The 14,956-nt window shown below is 44.4% G+C and overlaps 1 protein-coding gene across 4 annotated transcripts in view; it reads left to right on the top strand.

Annotated features, from left to right (window-relative positions):
* TNRC6B (trinucleotide repeat containing adaptor 6B) overlaps window positions 1-14,956 on the top strand; it is an 81,949-nt gene that overhangs the window by 26,715 nt on the left and 40,278 nt on the right. For all 4 annotated transcript variants that reach the window (XM_072126671.1, XM_072126668.1, XM_072126669.1 and 1 more), the window contains one exon: window positions 13,148-13,235. In XM_072126671.1, the coding sequence (XP_071982772.1) occupies window positions 13,148-13,235 (88 nt within the window). The remainder of the gene's footprint in view (window positions 1-13,147; window positions 13,236-14,956) is intronic.

Here is a 14,956-nt window from a genome sequence, read left to right as displayed (position 1 = left end):
AAAGTCTTCGGCTGCTGTGGATTTGGTTACTGTGGGTTGATTGGTAAACAGTAAATGTAACGCCAGAGGGACCTTCAGCAGCTTACTATATAGGGCTGAGACCCCTAGCAAAGAATTTTCATCAGATCAGAGTTTGGATGCACCAGACATGGACTTATTTGCTTTATGTACTTCCCAACATTATAGAAATGTAGACACATAGAGATTGGAAAAAAATTCATGCAGAAGTCTGTGAACTATATGCTTATACATTTTTTTTCCTGGCTTATTTAGGCATCACTAACTTATAAAGTAGCATCATATGATGCAAAAAATATATATTCCGGTCTTTCCCTCTCTCCTCTCATTTTAGCTCCTGTTGCTGCCAGTCTATTTGTATGTGGAGGCTGCAGCAGCCACATTGATGGCACATGGCCATTGGAGCAACTCCGTGGCTTGGCTGATTGGCTGCTGGGCACATCATCATGGACGTGACGTTACTACCGCAACCTCTCTGTACAGAGACTGATGGACACCTAGTGTCCAAAGCTGCTCCAGATTGAATGATAAAACCGGCATAGTTTTAAGGCCATACGGTCTAACTTTGCACTTCCTATTAGTTGGATTATCATGGTGCTGTGGCTGACCATGGCGGGTCAGTTCTCATATCTTTGTTTTTGATGCCTTCCTGTTTAGCAGTAGTTAATGTCAAGCACTTGTGTTGTGGAATTCTGAGCTTCAGATCTTTTTTTTACTCAAGGTACACTCTCTTAAGCTCCTAGGCAGGTGCGAACTGAGGCTTAAAGGACATCTACCAGCAGGATGAAGCATTAAAAAAAATAAAAAGCAGGAAATATGAAGCTGAGCCTAGCTCCATAGGCGTTAATGCATCATGGAGCCCATCAAGCTCATATGCATAATTTTTACAGCCTATTTTTCTTGAAAACGAGGTCAGAAGAAGTTAAAGGAAGTACAGGTCATGCCAGAGCGGGTGAACACCAGTATGTCAATGTGCTTGGTTTACAATCCTTCATCCTGGTGGTAGCTTTCCTTTAAAGGAAACCTACCACTTGAAGTGGCAGGTTTCTGATGGAAATACCGGGCACCAGCGATACCGCGGTTTAAAACACTTTTTAAACTTAATAGCCGGCGCAGGCAGGTACGCGCTTGGCGCTTACCGTGCGCGCGGCTACATAGGAAGTGAAGGAGAGCCGAGCGCGTACCTGCCTGCGCCGGCTATAAAGTTTAAAAAGTGTTTTAAACCGCGATACCGCGGTTTAAAACACTAACGAAAATAAGCTCCGGCACCAGCTCACCCTGAGCTGGTGCCCGGTATTTCCATCGGAAACCTGCCACTACAAGTGGTAGGTTTCCTTTAACTGTCCCTTTTTCTCTCCAGGATGTGCTCTTCTAGCACCTGTTGTGTATTATTTATGTGCCAGTGACGGGAGCAGGAGGAAAGGGTACGCCTTGGGCCTTACTTTACATATACTTGCATCATGTGCTACCAGTGAATAATCATAAGATATATCTTGCCTCTAAATAATTGGGGTTTTGGTAACTAAAATTGCTTAAATATATTTTTTTTAAAAGTCACTAATATTGGAAATAATATCAAAATGATAAATTTTGCAATAGTTTTGCATTCCTGCAAACAAATAAAACTTGTAATGTACTGCTTATTTCCCGTGGTGTGTCCCAGTACGGCCTGGACCGGCAGTTGGCTCTGCCAAAGGTTCAGGTGTCATTAGAGGGGTTTTCCTACAAAACAAGCTAGATCCACTCATCTCAGGGAGTGATGAGGCGTCCATAGAGCTACCTAGGACACCCCCCTGTTCTCATGATCTGTGGGGGGGGGGGGGTCATCACTAGCCAAACTTGTTTTGTGGGAAAACCCCCTTAAAGGAGAAAGCTGCTGCCAAACTTGGAAGACAGAAGTATTTGGCATCTAAATTCTAACTTGCCTCATCCTTCTCTCCGCTACCATCTGCCATGTTAGGCCCCATAAACATTAGATGGTCTGCTAAATTTGACAGATTGGACCTATTTTCATATATATATATAGTAGATGTGTGTAATGAAGAGGTTGTCCAGAGGTAGGAAAATATGGCTGCTTTCTTTTAAAACCAGCACCACACTTGACCATGATTGGGGCCAGTGCAGTTTGGTTGGAATGGCAAATACTACCCATGGGAAGGAGCGGAGCTGTTTTTGGAAAAAATCAGACATGTCTTGACAACCCTTTTTGTGACCAAATTTAGTCAGTATTTTTTGTAGGTTATATGAATACGCATGCAGAAACGTTGCCTGCATTCCTTTACAATATTAGGGGTGCTTTGTGGCCGAGAGTCGTCCCCTCCCAATGCATCTATAACCTGATATCCTGACCAGTGTGTTCTCTGTGTCCTCTTATCTGCAATACAAGTCACATTGATGGCGCTGCCTGCATTGCTGGTGGTCTAAAATGTCACTTTTGAGTGTAATGTGTCCTGAAGTTTCCGGAGCAGCGCTGCAGGTCCGTTTATGATGACAGTGGCTTTTCCTTTTTAGATGTTGCATATATATTCTTATTCACGGATCAAATCACTTGAGGATCAGGCTACATATGCTCCTGTCGCACAAGAGGCTCTATTGACTATTATGGGGTCCGTAGGGCTTACGTTGGAGAAATACTTTATTTATCTGGATGATAAAGTCTTATTGGACTCCAATGCAACATTGCCCTAATGTGTATTGTTTTGGAGTGTTGCTACTCAGTTAGTCAATGAGGTGTGTCCTGATGCAGTCCACACGGATTGTCAGGCTCTTTGGAACACCATGGAGTTCTAGGAAAAGATCCCCCAGATTTATAGGGAATTTTCTTGGATTTATTTAATGACCTCCTGTCTTTCAGATCATTGATCAGTGTCAGATCGCTGGGGGTCCATTCAACTTTTGAAATTTATTTTGGCAAGTGGTCAGATCTGGAAAGTTGCAGATTTCCAAAATGCTGCAGATTCCCCCCACACTGCATTGGGAAAATCACATGTGGTTTATTGCTGGTTTAGGGACAAATCTGTAGTGGAGATTGTAAAATGTGAGTCATGCCAAAAAATTTGCCGCCATTCTTGTATAGAGGCAGATTAGTTTTGTCTCCTCATTTTATATGGTGCTGAAGTTCGGCAAGTGGAATTCACAACCCTCTGTGGGCCCCTGCATATGATGAGCAGAGGTCACTCGATTTCCTAATGGATGATCTGTGACCTCAAAACACACAGGCACATGGCTGTTACCTTTCTTACTATATACAGATAAGAAAATGGTTTGTGGGATTGCATTTATTACACGTACATATCTGCGGGAGAGTGTTTTGTCTGAAGTCAGTGCTAGGATAAGGAACACTTGCAGATCTCTACTCCAGGGACATAGCACAGTAGTGTATGGAAACGTTACCTCCATTGCCGGAATATGTGCAAGTTACCATAGAAGTAACATTTCCAGGAATCTGATTGTGCTATTGTGCCTAGAGACCTAATGCTGGTACCCAGTGTAATGTGCACTTCTTATTTTATACAATATTTGTGTGCCTCTCCGTTATACACTGATACACAGGGCTTCATAGTCTACAGCTGTGTATGGTTGATCCTGTAATGTAGCTGTATCTGCCGCAAAAGTTAATGAAGACTACAAATCTGCATCCAAAGAAGCTTTAGTATAAGGTCAGTTAAATAATTTGTCATTGATGTATATCAGCATTTCCTGCATAATCCTACAGGGGTAACTGCTGATGCATCCATCTTTGACCAGTTGGGGTTTTCTCATCTCTGTGCTGTTGTATACACAAGAGAGCCGGGAATCGCTTGCTCCAGCCAGTTGTTTTCCTTAAGGCTGTGAGGATAAGGGATTAGGAGACATAGTTGGAGCCTGGAGTCTGCAGGAATAATATTGCTGGAGAAATGATGCCTGCCCTTCAGGTTGTGCAGTTCAGCAGTGTATACATGACATGGCATTAGTCAGACCATTAAAAAATTTATAACATTTTTTTACCCATTGCCCCATTTTACAAAGGTTGCTCGGGCGGTCCCCCGCCAATAACTCCTGCAGTGATCAGAGCCGTGGCACTGGGGTGATCCCCATTAATATATATTTTTTTCTCTCCTCCTGTTTTGTCTGCATGTAAAAACAGTGTTGCAAAAAAAAAAACTCCTATCAAAGTCAATCACAAGTTTAAAGGGAACCCATCACCACTATTTTCACAAATACAGGTAGTGGCAGGTTCCTATAGAGCTCTAGTAACTATCTGACACCCTGCTTGTAGCTAAAAATTGTTCCCCTCAGATCCCCATAAAATCAGAGTTATAATCTTGCCTGGTATCTATGCAGCTTTGGAGCGAGTCCATGGGGGGCGTGGCCTAATGTCATGTGACCAGGATGACATCATCAAAGGTCCTTGAGCTACTTAATATGAAAACTATACCCCATGTACATATCTGACCACATAAAACCATCACAGCAGCCTCCATGGACTTCTACTCCTCTCCATGCAGGCTACTGTGATTTGATGTGATAAAATATGCTGTGATTTCATGACATATGTGCTTAGTGTACAGTTCCTAATGCTACAAAAGCTATAGGACCTGTGATGATGTCACCCTGGTCACATGACCTTATAGCAGCATACAGAGATAGGGATGGGGAGGAGCTGCTGGATTCAGCCTGAGGAGGCCACACCCACCTGGACTCACTGTAGCCATGCTTAGTTACCAGATAAAACTATAAAGTTGAATATATGGGAATCTCAGGGGCATAATTTTTAGCTACAAGCAGGGTGTCAGATAGTTATTAGAGCTCTATAGGAACCTGTCACGACCTGTATTTGTGAAAATAGTGGTGACGGGTTCCCTTTAATAGTTGTAGAAGAGGAAGGATTGGGAAGGCGTCTGTACTGTGCAGTGTGTACCTCTTATAACATTTTGCTATGATGTATAAATTCTGGTTTTGGTTTATACAGTGTGTGGTAATAGACCGGCCCATCTGCTTTTCATCACGGGCTCTGCCCTGTCCAGGCCTCGGAGAATACATAATTCAGCAGCTTCCTATAGACGCTGACAGCTCGCTGACCTGTCATGTGATCTCTCATTCACTGTGGAGCAAGAGGGAGGCCGGGGTCGGGAAGGCCAGTTTCCTCTTATTTTGTAGAAGGCAATAGAAATCCTTATTGAAATCCTGATTTTTCCTGACAGTAGATAAAGGGGAGCGATTTGGTGGTCACCATAGAAGTTAGATTGTAGAAGTAATATTTTTGCTTTGTTTCTTGCTGAAGACTTAAACGTAAAATTAACGCCAGTATTGATTGTAGTTGATTATTATCATAGATTATACCGTGTCTTATGCTGCTCCAGACTGGAGATATCCTGGAGAATGTGTCCTGTGGCACCATAAGTCACTATGATGCCACAAGTTCATCCCCTTGGTAGTTCTGGTAAATGCAGCCACTGAATGCCAAATTCTCCCTAGAGGGGCAGTCCTGGCATACGTCTGGCAATTATAGACTGTATATAGACAGTAATTGTATAAGATAGGCAAGCATGCCGTGTGCTCCAGGGACCTCGTGTCTCTAACCACCTCCGCCAGTGATGGAGAGGGAAATTGATAGTCAAGAACTTGTTGCTAGATGACAGAATAGTGTAAACCCTTGACTGAGACCAAATGTTAGTAAAGCATTTGTCGCCCTGGAGGTAAATTGGCCAACGACATCCTGACTCGCCTCCCAGAATCTTCCCAGAATTCAACATTTGCAGTGTAAGCCGCTTCCATCACATGTTTGTTTGGCACCCGGTTACTTAGCTGGAGGTGGACAATACTAGCGCTCGGTTGCTATTTGCAAACTCCAAGTCTTCCACATTGTATAGGGAGGGGTTTGTATGTATGTTCCTACATTGCAACATAGTTGGCAAGCACTGAATGGTAATGGACACTTACCTGTCAGACAAGTATCCATACTCCACACCTCACTAGTTGGACATTTTGCTGTTTAGTACATTAATGCATAGCTAGATAACTGGATCGCTAGCAGGTGACACATGCTGTCAGTATCTAGGCAAATGAGTCTTTACCCTGACTCGTGGAGTGGTAGAACTACTTCAGTATTTTATTCATCCCCATGTTTTTTATCATACATTAGCAACATGTGGTAAGGGGGTTATACAGTCTGAAATTTTGTTCCATATTTTAAATGTACATTATAGTAGTCTACCCCTGCATATAAAACATGCTTTTTTTTTCCTCCTTCGCTGCCCATTAGTCCTAGAGACATTGGCTGGTGCAATGGTGGAGCAGCCACCTATCCCTTAAACTGCTGGGCTCTGAACACAGATTGCAAGTGATCCAGTCCTCCTCTGCAGTGTTCGCTGGTCTCCCACTTTAAGGCTACATTAACACATATGTATCCCGCATACGTTTGCCGCAATGGAGAGTGTCCCACATTTTGGGTGCATGCCACTTGTGTTGTAGACTGGCACCGCTGGAAGTTTTATCTCTTATCCCATATTTGTCTTGTGTTATTTTCATTTGGAAGTTTCATTAGTGATGTGTTTGTAAAAAAATGATTTGTTTTAGATGTCGTTCTTGTATGTAAGCGTATGGCAGTGATGGCGAACCTTTTAGAGACCGAGTGCCCAAACTCCAAACCAAAGTCCATGTAATCATCGCAAAGTGCCAACATGTCTATTTAGCCTAAAATCACACCATACCACTCTATAAGGGACATATAATACTGCTACATGATGACCATTACCAGTACAACAAGATAAATACCACCATACTGATAATGAACAGACCACCATAGAAAGACCAACATCAGCAATTATATCACAAAGCAGGAGCAAATACAGCGGGGAACACTACCCCCATCCAGCGAGGAACACTACCCCCATCCAGCGGGGAACACTACCCCCATCCAGCGGGGAACACTACCCCCATCCAGCGGGGAACACTACCCCCATCCAGTGAGGGACACTACCCCCATCCAGTGAGGGACACTACCGCCATCCAGCGGGGAACACTACCGCCATCCAGTGAGGAACACTACCCCCATCCAGCGAGGAACACTACCCCCATCCAGCGAGGAACACTACCCCCATCCAGCGAGGAACACTACCCCCATCCAGCGAGGAACACTACCCCCATCCAGAGAGGAACACTACCCCCATCCAGAGAGGAACACTACCCCCATCCGGTGAGGAGCACTACCTCCATCCGGTGAGGAGCACTACCCCCATCCGGTGAGGAGCACTACCCCCATCCAGTGAGGAGCACTACCCCCATCCAGTGAGGAGCACTACCCCCATCCAGTGAGGAGCACTACCCCCATCCAGTGAGGAACACTACCCCCATCCAGAGAGGATCACTACCTCCATCCAGTGAGGATCACTACCCCCATCCAGTGAGGAACACTACCCCCATCCAGAGAGGATCACTACCCCCATCCAGGGGCAATATGAAGGATTGTTGAATTCGGGAGGGGGTGTGTAGGGTAATGTGTATGTTGTAGGGTGGGTGCACTGAACAGCAAATCTACATGGAATCAGGCAGGTGAATTTACCATCAAATCACCACATGACACATGTCTGTGGCCACACACACATACATATATACATATATATACTGCTCTTGGTCTGGAGCTCTGGGCACCTGTGCCATGCTGTCAGTGAGGGCAGTATAGCGCACCCCAGGGTCACTGGCAGCATGGCACAGTGACAGGAGAACTGGACCGGGGGCAGTATACATGTGGCCACAGACATGTGTCATACAGGGCAGTTTGGGACACTAAACAATAAGCACCTATAGTTGTTCAGTGTCCCAAAGCTGCCTGCCTGCTGCCTGTGTAATACACACAGAGCAGCTCCTGCCCTCCTGCTGCACTTTTGTACTCACTGTGCACCGGCTGCGTGCTCCGGCAGTTCCCTCTCTTCTCCTCATGTTCCCGGGCTGAAGGGGGAGGGGGAGGGGGTGGAGGGGCGGGCACAGACCTGCTGCTGTGTCTCTAGGCAGCATTAATGAGCACAGAGCAGGTCTGATGCAGCCGTCAGTGAAAGAGATCACTGGAGCTCTCGGCGATCGGCAGCTTTTCCTGCCTGCCGGGAGTTCTAATGATTTATATATGGACAGCAGGGGAGATGGTCCGCGTGCCCACAGAGAGGGCTCGGCGTGCCCTCTCTGGCACGCGTGCCATAGGTTCGCCACCACTGGCGTATGGCAACAGCAATGCTTTACTCCAGCCGCGTTTACATGTTCAGTTTTTCTTATGTAGTTTTTTTTGTAGTCATATGGTCCCTTATAAATGGTGACAAGCTGTCCCTGGTTACAGTATGTCCCGCAGCCGGTGATGGTAATGTATGCTGCTGCCAGGGTGCAGAGGTGGTTGTGTCTGAGGACAACTATCTGGTTGAATACCCCTTTAAGGCCCATCCTTGCCCCATTCTTGCTATGCATACAGTATCATTAATATGAGGACATGGTATGACTCTACACCAAACAGAGGCCACCACGAGGACACTAATGGGGTACCATTACTGTATGTTACACGACGAAGGCAGCACGGGGGGATTAACGTGTGCGGTGGGATTAAGGACACGGTATTGCTGTGCCTCAGGACGTGTCCCTCTTTCCATTCTTCCTGATGTTGGAAGTTATACATGGGCACGTCCTCCTTCACTGCCGGTATTACGGCTCCACACGCTCCAGTTCCTTCATAAAGCTTATTTAGTTTGTTTGTGCACACCTTTATGTGTAGATTCAGTGTAACCTGAGTACAAGATTACTGTACTATCACATTGCCTTTTTACCGGTGCCCGGCCCCTACGTCCAAAGTGTAGCTTGTGTTTGGCTGGAATGTCTGGCACCGCTGGGTAACCTGTGATCCAGATAATACACCAGATAAGATGTCATGTTTGCTCGTCTGAAGGTAGAATAAAGCTGTGCTTATAATGCTTGTAGAAATATTGTATGATTTACTGGTAGGCTGCATTCACACGACCGTCGGTAATGGCCTCACGGAGCGATATGTGATGAACATATGCACACCTGGCTACAGCACAGAGGGCATAGGTTTATTGTGAACGCAGTACTGTTCCAGTTGGATTGCCGATATCACATAGTTGCAGCCAGTCCATGGATAGCTGACCGCCCATAGTCTAGGGTCACATGGCCATGTCATAATGTCGGCGCAAGACCAGGAATGACATAGGCAAATGTGGGATCCAGCATTAATATCATTTTTTTTGTTTCCAACCAATACTAGACGACCACGCCATAGGCAGTAATAGGGAATGGATCTTCCTGGAAGCACTACCTACCACTGCAACAAAGCTCGTATTCATCACCTCATAGTCTGCACTTGTTGGCAGCACAGGGGGATGTTTAGACTTGCGTTCCCCATAATGGCGCAGTGTAAGTAGAAGACTTCTACGTGTGATACAGGTAGATGGATCATAATCACATGCAGGGGATTTGCTATAGATTCTACCTTTTTTGGTTTTAAAAGGCACATGGATGAGATTGGGAGCGTTTCCTCAGAACAGTAATAACACTTCTGTGAATAGCCTCTAAATCCTGACGTAAATGTTTTTTCCTCTCTGGTTATAAGCGTAATACATTTTCCTTGAGCTGCTGTTACAGAACTTGTCGAAGAGAAGTGGCAGTGACTGTCAGTACAATGCGCGTCTCCTCGCCTGGGGTAATTTGGATTGTAGACCTGGTTTGGCATGTTGCAGCGTTCGTGCGGTGACCTCAGATGATGCGGAGTACAGTGGGACACTCCTCCATAGAGTCTGCCCCAGACGGTTGGGTGTGGTTACTCCTAATTCCTGTGTAATCTTCCCTGTGCAGACCCATCTGTAGAGACGCAGATAAAATAAACTTTACTGATGTGTGACCCAAAGCCGGCCCATACACTGGACATTTTACCTCTCGTCTCTCCAAGAATGTGCTTGTCTGGCTGGTTGTATAGATACATAAACATCTGTTGTCAGACTGACGGTAAAAAAAAAAGTTTATATCGCCTCTCTTCACTAGAACTGATATAAAACAAAAATTTAAAAAAGTCTCAATAGTTCCGGGTCTTTTATCAAAGTATTAAAAGGTTATTCCTGGTGGTGAACCCTATAACGGAAAATAGTGCCAAATGTCCAAACCACCATTTTGCAACTCATAAAAAGTTTGAATAAAAAGTGATCAAAAGGTTGTACAGTCCAAAAAATGTACACAGAAATAAGAATTTATGTTGATGGCAGAATGTGGAAACGCAAATACTTTTTTGTGCAAAAGTTTTTAATGTTTAAACCAATAAATAACCCACATAACCAATATAAATTTGGTATCCCGGTAATGGTACTATTCCAGAGAATAAATTACAGTTGTCATTTGGAGTACACAGTAAAAACTGTGTCCACAAAGGAAAGAAGTGCAAATTGGGGGGGCGGGGGGGAGGGGGGTTATAAAAAGGGCATATACAGAAACCCCTTAAGGCAGTGATGGCGAACCTTTTAGAGGCCGAGTGCCCAAACAATAACAAAGACCCACTTAATTATCGCAAAGTGCCAACACAGAAATTTAATTTGTGATTTATACTTCCTTCTCTGTCACAGTTTTCATTGATACCAGCACCTGAGGACACCAATAAAGCAGAAAATAGCCCCAGGTAGAGCTGTCACTATAAAATAGCTCTGTGCACAGCAAGTCCTGGGCTGTCTGGGACTGCAGGAAGATACCTGGAGTCATCTCTGGTGATGGCCCGAGTGCCCACAGAAAGGGCTCTGAGTGGCACCTCTGGCACCAGTGCCATAGGTTAGCCATCACTGCCTTAAGGGGTTAATAATGACCACTACAACGTAAATCTGCTGCATATCCGGAGGGAAACTGCAATGATAATCCAGTTTTCTCCTCCTTATTTCTACTGTATTATTTTCCTAAAGACACCAATACAATTGAAACCTGTGATAGAACAGGGCACAATAAGATGCTGCTCAAATTGCTGTGTTTGCACTTGTGAAAATATGTGGGGTTTGGATGTTTGGACACATGGGGGAGATTAATCATTTGGTACACATATAAATGTGTGATTGTAACTCGCATGTGAGTAAACAAATATGTATACTAAGGGGGTCCCATACAGAAGCCTGCTATGGGACCCTGCCCCTCCTAGTTATGCCCCTGGTGAGTATTGATGTATACTGTACCTCCACAGCCAGGATGTAGAGGTGCATGGGAGGTGGACGTGAATGAATGAATTTGCCTAATCCCTTAGTACAGTCTATTGGAAAAACCACTGTCTCTAGTTTTGCAGAAAGGACATGGAATGCATAAGACTGTAATCATTGACGGTTTACATTGTATCAGATCCAGGATAATAGATTCAGGTGCTCCTCCCACTTAAGCCTCTGTTCACATTGCTGTCAATGTTTTCATTTATTTAGTCCAGAAAAAGTGTCATGATCCACAGGTGTTCCCAGGGCTGGTGTTAGGGGGTGGAAAACTGGGCATTTGCCCAGGGCCCCCTGTCCTAAAGGGGCCCCCTGCTTGTGTACTTTTGTAGGCTTAGGATTTACTGCTCCTTTAATACCCCTTTGTTGAATGCCCAGGTGAAAATGCTAAAGGAGCATCTTACTGACTGTAACTGTTCATAAAATAGTTTTATTTTGGGGCCCCACTTTTAGTTTTGACCAGGACCCTACTTTGTCTCAAATTGGCCCTGGTTGTTCCAGATGAATGTATGAACAGAGCCTTAACCTCCATGTAAGCAGGGAAATAATCTGCCAATATGATGAAATGCATGCTTATGCCAACATAAAGATACTTGCTGGTATTTCCCATGTGATGTGGTGCTGCTCATACTAAGCATGACGGATGAGCCATCATACCTCCTACATGCAGCGTGAATTTTTGTATAAATGACCCGGCAAGTGAGCGTCAATTCATTCGGATTGCGGATCTTCACCTTGTATTGCTTTTTTTTCATGGCCTAATAGAATAGGCCAGTGTGATCATGAATTCACTTCTGGTTCTGGTTTCATAAACTGCACAAAAATATATGAATATGTAAACCCAGTGTCAGGCTGGAAGTTCCCTACAAGCAGCGCTCATACTCTGCGTTTGAATTGCATTTAGAAACTCTATAAATTTGCAGCAGGTGGGATCCTCCCCAATCGCAGATGTATTTACACCTAAACATATGAGATGGTGAATGCGCACCACACGTTTTTCATAGGTTACCATTAAAACGTTTGTAAGCGCCCCGTGTGATTGGTTGAGTGCAGGACCTTGGCTCTTTTGAGATATTCTTAAAGGGAATCTGTCTGCAGTTTTGGCCATATAAAGATGCAGCCAATATTATGTTTGTGTATGCTGGTAGTGGTCATGAGACTGTGATAAAGGTGCTGCCCTGGATTTAGAAATAAAACCACTATAGATGGCTTTGGGGAGGCGGGGGGGGGGGGGTGTGCTAGTAAAACAAACTTTTTCTACTCTCCTCCTCTGGGGCCCCTGGTCACCTGCAGCCTGTCCCGACCACAGCCACATGCAAGCCACAGCATTTGTTTTATTATGCAGCAGACAGCACCGGCCTCTGTAAAAAATAAAAAAAATGTAAAAAAAAGTCAGAGTCCCGGCTGATGACCGGTGTCACAGCTGAACAAGAGCGGGGGGAGGGGGGGTTGGTGTTGAGTAATTGCTGTTTATTAATAAAGCTTCCACACCAATATATAAATCTTTTTATATACATGGACAACCTCTCTAAGTTATAATTCGGGTGTGCAGCTCTTGCAAGGGCTTTTGGCAAGTCTTTCAGCCTGAAGAGCTTTCTGCTTTCTATGCTGCTCCACAGCCGCACCAGCAAGCGGGAAGAGGCTGTGCAACAATTCATTGCCAAGAGCAGAAACTATCCCACCTGAAAGACCCGCATGAAGCAATTACAGGAGCCTCACACACAAAACTATGATTACACATCTCTCCAGGGCCAATACATAATGCTGGCTGCAGTTTGTGGTCATAACTAATGATTTAAAGCCGAAGATTTGTCTCTAAATGTTGGCTATTTGCATATTCCCGTTACTGTTTACCCTTTTCTTAAAATCTTATTTAAAAATGGAATTTTTACATTTTCTAAATGTTCTTCTTGTGTTTGCACTTGCAGAGAGAAGGAGCAAGAAAGGGAAGAACAGTTAATGGAAGACAAGAAAAGGAAGAAAGAGGATAAGAAGAAGAAAGACGCTGCTCAGAAGGTAGGCTCTTCTAGCTCATGTCCTGCTTAGGCCACATGCAGGTGAACCTAAGGGGGACCATGATCCGCTCATCAAAAGGTCCTGGCGTAATGATGTAAGGACACTTCAGAATCCCCCTCTCCCTATCCCCAGGGACGTGTCCTTAAAACATATGGCACAAAACGCTGTATATGGCACCCGGTGACAATGCGTTGAGCACGCACCATTTAACCGCACAGAGCACAGAAAAATATAGGACCTATATGTCCTATATCTTGCCATATTACGGCACCTGCTGCTAGGCTTTCACGGGAGAGGGGAGTGGCGAGGAGCACTCGGCCCTCCTGCACCCGGCTGGATGTTGCATCCTTTCATGTGCCATACACTTGTGTGCTCTTGTAGGATCTGACCCTGACTATTTGATCCTCTGTGTTATGTGTTGTGTTATGGTGGTAGATGGACTGCATTCAGTTTTATATTTCTGTACATGCAGCAAAGGCTCTGTGCTCATAGCTTTTTATAAATAAAATATCTGTTCGGGAAAGGGTCTTTAAAAAAATAAATAAATAATAATTTGTCGTGATAGACCAGGGATACTTACTCCAGATGCAGTGACTGTGGTAATCTTCTTATTCGTTATACATGGCCTCCTTCCTTCTAACATCACCTTTTAAAATTTATGCTAATGCAACAGAAGGGCCCTGCGGGAGTTGCCACAGCCCCTCTGTGCTCTGTCCTCACAGGATGTACAATGTGTACGAGCACCTCTCCCTCCACTGATGAGATTATAAGGCAGGGGGAAGAGCTGCGATATCAGAGGGGGAGCGAAATACACTGTAACAGCCTGTGAATCTGCCCTTGTGGCTCATTAGCATACCTTAGATATTCAAGTATAAGCCGCGTTTTTCTATACATTTCCTATCCTCGGCTTACACTAGAGTCAGTAGTTTTTAAGCGTTTTTTGTTAAAATTAGGTACCTCGGTTATACTCGGGTTGCCTATACTCGAGTATATACGGTTATTATAAAAGTTGATTTTTAGAGGGGCAAAGGCCATGGAAAATAAATATAAGGTGGTTACCGGTCATGGTGCCTGGATCTATGAGTTGATGTCCTGGTTTACCATGCTTGATTATGATCATCTGTCCTGTTCTAGAAATGACCCCTACTGCAGGAAGCAGAATATTTCTATAAGGGTGTAGTGGATTCTATAGGTTTTCTAACCTTCCACAATCCGGCATATAAGTGCAATAAGTGCCCCTGCCTATTGCGTTACATGTAAGCGCAGCTTCTGGAGAGAGGCTGGTATGAGATGGGCAGTGGGCGAGCTTTGGACAATGAGCATATTACACATACTTACAATTCATCTCTTCCCACTGTTCAAGATTTTATATCCTTGGTTTTACACTGTGCGCCCTCCTTACATGACTTAATAAATACTTCAATAGTTTAGAACATGCATTGGTGCCTTTCCTTTATTATTCTGCCTAGAAATTTATCTAGAAATTGCCAATAAATGATACCCAGTGAGGGTTATTGTCCCACTATCCAATCTGTGCTTATATTGGCCGCCATATATGCCTTTGACCAGGGGAATGGTTGATTGTTAAATAGCATAACACAATCACAAAGACTTCTGGGAAGAGATTATTTCACCTTTTTTTTTTTTTTTTAATATAAGGATTTATTAAGGGGACTTGTGGTTACACCTCTTCCAATCATCTGCCTCAAAAAGCAAAATTT

This window comes from Engystomops pustulosus, chromosome 10, assembly GCF_040894005.1.
Source record: "Engystomops pustulosus chromosome 10, aEngPut4.maternal, whole genome shotgun sequence".
NCBI classification, from domain to species: Eukaryota; Metazoa; Chordata; class Amphibia; order Anura; family Leptodactylidae; genus Engystomops; species Engystomops pustulosus.
The sequence above is the reverse complement of the archived record's forward strand: the minus strand, read 5'-3'. Positions and strand labels throughout refer to the sequence as shown.